A 9,904-nucleotide genomic window follows, 5' to 3' on the forward strand; every position below is an offset into this window, starting at 1 on the left:
ACAATGAATTATGTAAATGATCTAATTAATATGCACAATACAGGTAAAATGGACAGTAAGAAATCATTTTATCTTACCATTCTCTCTAACCATATAATAGTATGATACACTGCGTTATGCAAATGAGCTAATTAAAATGCACAATACAGGTAAAATGGACAGTAAGAAAGCATTTTATCTTACCAGTCCTTCTAACCATATAATAGTATGATACAATGCGTTATGCAAATGAGCTGATTAATATGCACAATACAGGTAAAATGGAAGGTAAGAAAGCATTTTAATCATTTTATCTTACCATTCTCTCTAACCATAATTGTAAATACTTTATAAACTCTTCGTCTTTCAGTGGCCTTCTATAAAATGCAAATAAAACACTGATACACTGCTTTAAATGCTGTAAATCTTGTGTAGCAACAGGATCTATTTCAGGTGACAAATGTGCTGCAAAATAAAATAAAAATTATAATTTCTTTGTTAATTTTTGTAAAAATGAATAAAATTTTTGAAAAAAAATGATGTGGCTTTATTTTGTCAGGGATTTTTTTAAACACAGGGGTGCAGCGCCCTCATGCCATGGCCATGCTTCCCCTTACCCTGGAGAGCAGATCCTCTGGCAAACATAAAATTCTGAATGACTAGGGATCACATGTGGCCACAGTCTTCAACTGTGACCTGTCTGATAGTAATTTTGGCCCCAAGGATCCCATAGAATGCTCTATTTTAACCTAGAATTAACAAAAACTTCACACCCTGGTAGGGAGAACCCTATCTTCCCCACTTGGTGGCGCTGCTGAATTGTAGTGCTCCCTCTTGCAGTTTTTTCTAGAAAAACCCCTGTTTTGTGAAAGGTGTTATTAGTGTTATTAGACAACTAGTACTGTAAAATAATTGATTTTAGTTGGAATTAATTTTTGCTGAAAAGACTTTTTAGGTCTTTTGTGGGGATTTGATTTTCACTGATTTTTGATGAGTTGAATGTAAAATATAAAAAAAAAAGGTATATCCGCTGGATTTTATTTTCACTGAATCCTTCCTTCAGCGAAAATAGCAAAAAATAATTCCAAGAGAAAATAAGTATTCTACAGTATTGTACTCCGCAGCATTCAACTGTGCAATAACCCCATCCATATTTATACAGGGTGAATTATTCAGCCATACACCATTTTTTTATGAATTGCGCCCTCTAAAGGCATAAATGGGTGACATGGGAAGGCTGTTCAAAACATCAATATTGATTTGATCTGCAGTTGTCTATCCTTGAAGACTATGTTTTTGAGAGATTCTAGTATATTCTAGATGACAAACAAATACACAACCAAACAAAGTGGTTGATGGACAGTCGATATGATGACACACTTTACCCACAATCCTTTGCTGGAAAATCAAGATGGCGGACTACATAATACTGAAGAAAATGTGATTATCTATAGAAATAAAAGTGATATGAAAAAAAACATTTTGCAACATTTGTGGAGCTCTTTAACCTGGGAGCATTATGTTGTTTGCCTTGACTTTTCCTTTAAAAAATCACCTGTGACAGGAGCGGCTGAGTCTAATTTATTCAAGACAGAACTTTTATCAAACTTAATATGTATATAGGACTCCCTGGGTTAATAATTACCTGTGACTGGAGCGGCTGAGTCTAATTCATTCAAGACAGGACTTTTATCAAACATATTATGTATATAGGACTCCCTGGGTTAATAATTACCTGTGACTGGAGCGGCTGAGTTTAATTCATTCAAGACAGGACTTTTATCAAACATATCATATATATAGAACTCCCTGGGTTAATAATTACCTGTGACTAGAGCGGCTGAGTCTAATTCATTCAAGGCGTGACTTTTATCAAACATATCATGTACATAGGACTTCCTGGGTTAATAATTACCTGTGACTGGAGCGGCTGAGTTTAATTCATTCAAGACAGGACTTTTATCAAACATATCGTATATATAGAACTCCCTGGGTTAATAATTACCTGTGACAGGAGCGACTGAGTCTAATTCATTCAAGGCGTGACTTTTATCAAACATATCATGTATATAGGACTCCCTGGGTTAATAATTACCTGTGACTGGAGCGGCTGAGTCTAATTCATTCAAGACAGGACTTTTATCAAACATATTATGTATATAGGACTCCCTGGGTTAATAATTACCTGTGACTGGAGCGGCTGAGTCTAATTCATTCAAGACAGGACTTTTATCAAACATATTATGTATATAGGACTCCCTGGGTTAATAATTACCTGTGACTGGAGCGGCTGAGTCTAATTCATTCAAGACAGGACTTTTATCAAACATATCGTATATATAGGACTCCCTGGGTTAATAATTACCTGTGACTGGAGCGGCGGAGTGTAATTCATTCAAGACAGGACTTTTATCAAACATATTATGTATATAGGACTCCTTGGGTTAATAATTACCTGTGACTGGAGCGACTGAGTCTAATTCATTCAAGACAGGATTTTATCAAACATATCATGTATATAGGACTCCCTGGGTTAATAATTACCTGTGACTGGAGCGGCTGAGTGAAATTCATTCAAGACGTGACTTTTATCAAACATATCATGTATATAGGACTCCCTGGGTTAATAATTACCTGTGATTGGAGCGGCTGAGTGTAATTCATTCAAGACGTGACTTTTATCAAACATATCATGTATATAGAACTCCCTGGGTTAATAATTACCTGTGACTGGAGCGGCTGAGTCTAATTCATTCAAGACGTGACTTTTATCAAACATATCATGTATATAGGACTCCCTGGGTTAATAATTACCTGTGACCGGAGCGGCTGAGTCTAATTCATTCAAGACAGGACTTTTATCAAACATATCATATATATAGAACTCCCTGGGTTAATAATTACCTGTGACTAGAGCGGCTGAGTCTAATTCATTCAAGGCGTGACTTTTATCAAACATATCATGTACATAGGACTCCCTGGGTTAATAATTACCCGTGACTGGAGCGGCGGAGTGTAATTCATTCAAGACAGGACTTTTATCAAACATATCATATATATAGGTCTCCCTGGGTTAATAATTACCTGTGACTGGAGCGGCTGAGTCTAATTCATTCAAGACAGGACTTTTATCAAACATATCGTATATATAGGTCTCCCTGGGTTAATAATTACCTGTGACTGGAGCGGCTGAGTTTAATTCATTCAAGACAGGACTTTTATCAAACATATCATATATATAGGACTCCCTGGGTTAATAATTACCTGTGACTGGAGCGGCTGAGTCTAATTCATTCAAGACAGGACTTTTATCAAACATATCATATATATAGGACTCCCTGGGTTAATAATTACCTGTGACTGGAGCGGCTGAGTGTAATTCATTCAAGACGTGACTTTTTATCAAACATATTATGTATATAGGACTCCCTGGGTTAATAATTACCTGTGACTGGAGCGGCTGAGTGTAATTCATTCAAGACGTGACTTTTTATCAAACATATTATGTATATAGGACTCCCTGGGTTAATAATTACCTGTGACTGGAGCGGCTGAGTCTAATTCATTCAAGACAGGACTTTTATCAAACATATCGTATATATAGGACTCCCTGGGTTAATAATTACCTGTGACTGGAGCGGCTGAGTCTAATTCATTCAAGACAGGACTTTTATTAAACATATCGTATATATAGGACTCCACCTGTAATCTTGATAGCTGAGTGGTGTAGGCGCACAGTGACATTGTGTCATGGATGTTAGATCGAATGTGTTTAAGAGTTCTACTGACATCATTTCCAGTCTTCTGATTGTATTCTATAAGTTTGTAACCGTGTGATTGGCTGACTTTCATTCTGTCAGCACACAAACCCTATAAACAACAAAAAAACAAACACAGGTATTTAAAATATAAAAACACGGTTAAAACTAGAAACTAGACTCCCATCTAACTAGTTTGTGTTAGAGCTAGAAATTCAGTTTGTAGTAAACACACAGTAAACAATGACAACAACAATACTAAGACAGACTCCAGTCTAATTCAGCTCTGCATTTGAGCTAAGGATTGAGTTTGCTATCATTAGCTCTGTGTCTGATTTAGAAATTCAGTTTGTTTTCAACACAGGGTTAACAACGACAACAACAATACCACTGAAGACAGACACCAGCTTAATTTCAATATGAAAGATGTAATGACCCACCTGAGCAGTGATCACATGGTTTGTAATTATCCATAAATTATCTTGTTGTCGTTTATATTCTCTTTGTAATGTTTTATTATCTTTCTCAATCGCTGTTAAATTATGTCTGGATCTGTAGTAGTGGAATACCAACTCATAAAACTCATGTCTTTCTTGGTAGCTATCCTGAAATAAGAATAGATTGCATTAGTGAGTGTAAAAATATAGGAAACAGTGCCTTCTGGTGGTGTTAAAGCGCCCTCTACTGGTATTATGTCTGGATCTGTAGTAGTGGAATACCAACTCATAAAACTCATGTCTTTCTTGGTAGCTATCCTGAAATAAGCATAGATTGTATTAGTGTGTGTAAATTTATATGAAAACAGTGCCCTCTAGTGATGTTACAGCGCCCTCTACTGGTATTATGTCTGGATCTGTAGTAGTGGAATACCAGCTCGTGTCTTTCTTGGTAGCCATCCTGAAACATGTATGGATTGTATTAGTGAGTGTAAAGATACATGGAAACAGGTCCCTCTAATGGTGTTATAGTACCCTCTACTGGGATTATATCTGATGACAACAACAACAGCCCATCACATCAATCATAACAACACGCCAGCCTAAGCTTACATCAGATTTTGAACCCTTTATACTGCAATTGCTTTACTTGATATTTCGCTTACCTGTATAAACCTGTCAACTTCATCTTCTAACGTTTGTAACTGTGGATTGTAATAATACAACCGTAACTCGTCCGCTGTAAATGGCTTCAATTTGTCCAAATCTTCTGCTAAGCTGCTAATCTCTGGGTAGAGTCGCTCACGGATATCACGGCTGGTCTCGTTACCAACTTCTGGGAATGTCTTTATCGGTGATGTCTCAACTGTGGTAGTATTTTGATGTACTGCTGTTAGCGTTGCTGGCATCGAAATAGGGGGCGCTGTTGGTTGATCAGGTATCATACTATTCGTCTCGCCACGTTCGTTTACCCGATCCCAGCTCTGGAAATCACTTGATATCTGACTTGCATTCAACGCCTCCAAGATAGTTTCATCATCCCGTGTACTTTTAACGTCATTAATATCATGTTCGGCATGTTCAAGTTCATCCTCCGCTTGACGCAATTCAGGTATTTCACCTTGTCCACCTCCAGAAAATTCTTCCCCCTCATTAGCTCCCTCCACAGGTGATCCTTGATCCTCACTACCCCCATGTACAGACGGCTCTTGTCCCTCACTGATCCCCTCAACAGGAAATTCTGGTATTTCAGATTGTTTATTTTCCAGACTTTTCATCTCAGCCGCCTCGTCACTTTTCGTACATTGTTCATCTTCATCTACCTCAGTTTTTATGTTCTCCTCTTGTTCCTGTTCCTGTTCTAATCCTCCTGGATCATCTTCACCAACCCTCTCTTCTATATTTTCATCATTTTCCCCCTCCTCCTTTTCAACACCTGTTTCCATCTTCACTTCTTCATCTTCTTTTAATTCAGAATCCTGCTTGATATTCTCCCCATCTTCGGATTCCACTCGTTCTTGATCCGCATTTCCAGGAATATTAGACGGAGGTTCAGGTAAATGTAATGAATCATCGCTGGTTCCCTCAGTTACTTTATGTTTATTCTAAAAAAAATAAAAGACAGGAGAAAATATTATGATTTTGTTATCCTCGGGGGCGAGGCTACATCACAAGACGTTCCACAAAGCTAAGACGTGCACCAGTGTACCATGTGGAACACCAGTCGAAGAGCCGGTGAAAATTCAAGAAAACAACACAAACTCAACTTTGAAGCAATACTGAATAACCAAATTTATATAGGTTGCACATGCAGGGGTAATCTTGTTACACTGTTCAGGAGAGTCTCAACAACCATCTCAAAGTACTGTTTTCTGTTAGTTTTCTGCCTTTGTTTGATGTGATGGTTGCCAGGCGATGAAAATGCCTGTATGTCTGCCCCCAAGAATTAGGCCCATTTAAATTCCACGAGTTGGTAAAAACATGATAATTTTAGCAAAAATAGTTCTTTTTGTACCCCACCCCTAACACTAACCCTACCCTCGACAGTTTAATTGGATATGCCCCTCCCAAGGACACCTATAATAGTTATCTAGTGGGGGTATATAAAATTGAATTAGGGAGCTTGGGGATAAGCGTAAGAGTCAGGATTAGGGGAGGAGGGTACCAGGTACAGTCTTTTCTTTTTTTACAATTTCACTAGAGTTGTTTTATACACAGAATATCACTGTGATTTTTGTGAAATATCAAATTGAAATAATACATGTACATGATTCCAAAATGTGGTACTTAATAATTCTGTGTGCTTTCTGGATTTTTTTGAGTGTGTAAATTTGTAAATTAAGAACAGAAAAACAAGAAACAACAAATATACTCAAACACATCATAATGTAATTATTACTAATTCATCATCTTGAGATATTTAGTAAATTTTGAAGAAAAAAAAATCACAATCCCAAATTGAAATGATTTAACACCAAAAACAAAAAAACATTTTCTGTAAAACCGCTATTTTGATATTTTGAGCATATTCACTGGGTTTTAGGTTCAAGAATTTCTCAAGAAAACATTGAGTTCTATTGTTATTTTACAAGTTTATGTAGATTTAATTTAGTGAATTTTACTTTTCAGTGAAAATAGCGAAATTAAATAACAGTGAATATTTAATGCGTTACCGGTCACTATTAGCATAGTGGTTGTCGCATCAGACTCATGATAAGTAAACCCAAGTAAAATCCTACCTTAGGCTGAACATCAGAAGGGTCGACCCCTACCCTGGGTGAGTGTGCTACCGACTCAATGGGAAGGCCAATTCCACTGGTCGAGATTCATTCACTAACGAATGCGACTTTGGGGGAACCTTAATTAAGGTCTGCAAGTGCTTGTGTTCGACCGAGCCTGGTTGACGCCAGGATAGCGCATTAAATTGCCATTTGATAGAGAGATGGCCGCACAGCTCTGTCATGTAGTCCCAAACATGAAATGACTACTGTGGCAAAAATGCAACATCACTTGCAATTTGCGCATACAAAAAAAAAAGTCAGGAGAGACAACAGTGACATTCAATGTCCAGAACTGTCGCCGAGCACAAAAACATTATTTAACGATAGAAAGCAACGATAGAAAATACATGTATGGAACCAAAACCTGAAAAATTATAATGATAATATAATAATGATTGATAACCATATTTGTTCTATCAGTAGCTCATATACTTACATAAATATTAGATATGTTTATTACAATAAAGGCAATTTTAGGTTTATGCACTTTTTTTAGGATTTATTTGTAACAGAGAAAATGTGATACTAGTAAATAAATAAAATCATAATTATTTAATAAGATCAAAATTGTCCTGAATGATATGGGTTCTATATATTACATGCGTATGTATGAGTTCTTTAGGGCCCCTTCACTCAAAACTTCTACTGTAGAATACTTTATTTTCGCTTGGAATTTATTTTTGCTATTTTCGCTGAAGGGATGATTCCGTGAAAATAAAATCCAGCGAATAAACTTTTTTTCCTATATTTTACATTAAACTCATCAAAAATCAGTGAAAATAAATTCCATACAAAATGCCCAAAAAGCCTTTTCAGCGAAAATTAATTCCAGCGAAAATAAAGTATTTCACAGTAATTCTAATCCTGCCCTCCAGTACCCTCCTCAATTTTAATTGTATATACCCTTCTTTTGGCAAATTATAATTATTTGGAGGGGCATATTGAATTACATTGGGGGAGGCTGGAGTGTTAGGGTTAGGGGTGAGCGTTGGGTTTATTTATTTTAGGATGACATAAATGTGCAATGTATAGCGACAGTCATACATTAAAGCAAGGGAGTCGTCACCTGCGCATGCGTCAGATGGCCATAGCGTGTCATTGTTTACTAACAAGCGTCTACCCATGAGCCTGTTATCGTCGCTTGGGACTCAATTCCCGCGCGTGCGCCGGTGACGACCCTCTCGCTTTTGTTACTTTATATACTAAACTAAATGTGAAACAGAATTTATTCAGACTGACCTAGGTGTGTGTTCACACATAAAATTTAGTCAAGCCTAAAATTTAGATACTAAGCCTAAGGCCTGCCTTATTTTCAAATGTGAAATCTCCTAAGATGGCTACTGTGGGAATCACAGCACTAGAATAGTAATATATTAATAATAATAGTTTATTACGCAACTGTAATCTGCTGTGGATACAGTGAGGAAAAAAATAGTGTAAAATAAAGCAACTAAAAATAACTACAAATTTAAAAGGTCTAATAACTACAAAAAAACACACAGAAAGTAATAATAATAGTGACATTTGTCACTATAAAACAATGACTAGTCAAACAAATAATTTCTTATCAGCACCATGGATGATTCTAAAGACTCTTTGTTGAATCTAATTTCATTTTTATTTTTTGTTTTAAATTGAAACCAGACCCCCTGACCAGGATATGTAGGTCACAGTGCCAATATCTCAAAAGCAAGCCTCACCATTACCCTCACTAAGGTAGTATTTTTGAAGCACAACCCCCAGACCACCCAAGGTAAAGAGGAAAAGCGCACAAGCCCAGTAAATTTTACACTGTCACAGGTGACCTGTGTTTCTTCTGACCTGTTTCCCCATGATTTCCTGCTCCAACAATACATATTGAATCTGCTTTACACTGCATACTCCCGCTGCACATACCTCATCAGGGACGTCACCAAACCCGAAACCCTGGACACGTCGATTCACTCAGTAACACCCCAACCCCCTCTCAATAACACCGCAAGAGATCGCTGTGGCGACGTCGAGTAAAGATTGTATTGACTACAACTTGTCAAGCATAAACTATTTGGCATTTAATAATTATCTCACCAAATCTAAATATTTCAATCTTCCATTGTTCATGTAGACGTTTGCTAACGCCATTTATTTATCAAGATTCAAATAAATAAATAGTAAACAAATTAAAACAGCTGACAAGAGTACGTCAGCTGGTATTATTTCGAGTCGCCATCACCCACTTCATATTTGTCGTCCAATCCATGTGTCGAGTACTTCGACATAATAACGAGAGAATTAACGATCACTGAAATCAATTGCCAGTCGCGGAGTATTGAAAACCCCAGACTTGTCTGACCTACCTTCTTTTTTGCTCGTTGTTTAGAGGATTTCACTCGAACGGCTTCCGCCATTTTATTATTTTATACTTTGAGCATGCGCACAAGTCAACATCACCTGACCAAGGTTTGTGACCTCTAAATGACCCGAAATCCCATCGACGCAAACCACGCCCTCTTTCGGCAACTGATGGTATCCAGGAAGCGGCGCTTACACACACTGTACATGGGGTCTCTCACATTACCCTAAAAAACAGTTGGTAAATAAATATAAAATTGTCTAGAATTGGTTATTTTCAAACTGTCTGACAGCAAAACGAAGCAAAGAAAAGGGTGCGTACACACACACACACACACACACACACCCCCCGAGGAGGCAGTTGACTCTTACATAGATGGGTAGGAAGGTGCCCCTGAGCGCCCAAAAGTGTGACCATTTTTATACCTGGATAGTGCCAAAATCTATACCTATATTTATACCAAAGTACCATTTCTGTCATCACTGTTTATCCAATTAAAACAGTTACCGTATTTGCTCTATTAGAAGAGCATCTCCGGTAGAAGCACATGTAAGCCAACAGTTGCATTGTATGTTGATTTATTAAAATATGAATTTTGACCATAGAAACACCTCTGCC

At 37.2% G+C, this 9,904-nt stretch overlaps 1 protein-coding gene across 1 annotated transcript in view; it reads right to left on the reverse strand.

The window, feature by feature from the left end:
* Nucleotides 1-9,504, reverse strand: part of LOC102806592 (ectopic P granules protein 5 homolog) — a 74,607-nt gene extending 65,103 nt beyond the window's left edge. The window contains exons 1-5 of the mRNA XM_085494537.1: nucleotides 9,291-9,504; nucleotides 4,840-5,778; nucleotides 4,178-4,342; nucleotides 3,606-3,849; nucleotides 299-444 (exon numbers count right to left, since the gene is read on the reverse strand). Of these exons, the coding sequence (XP_085350663.1) occupies nucleotides 299-444; nucleotides 3,606-3,849; nucleotides 4,178-4,342; nucleotides 4,840-5,778; nucleotides 9,291-9,341 (1,545 nt within the window). The 5' untranslated portion in view covers nucleotides 9,342-9,504. The remainder of the gene's footprint in view (nucleotides 1-298; nucleotides 445-3,605; nucleotides 3,850-4,177; nucleotides 4,343-4,839; nucleotides 5,779-9,290) is intronic.
* Between the last annotated feature and the right edge of the window lie 400 nt (nucleotides 9,505-9,904).

The sequence above is a fragment of the Saccoglossus kowalevskii genome, chromosome 20, assembly GCF_978046115.1.
Source record: "Saccoglossus kowalevskii chromosome 20, keSacKowa6.1, whole genome shotgun sequence".
Taxonomy (NCBI): domain Eukaryota; kingdom Metazoa; phylum Hemichordata; class Enteropneusta; family Harrimaniidae; genus Saccoglossus; species Saccoglossus kowalevskii.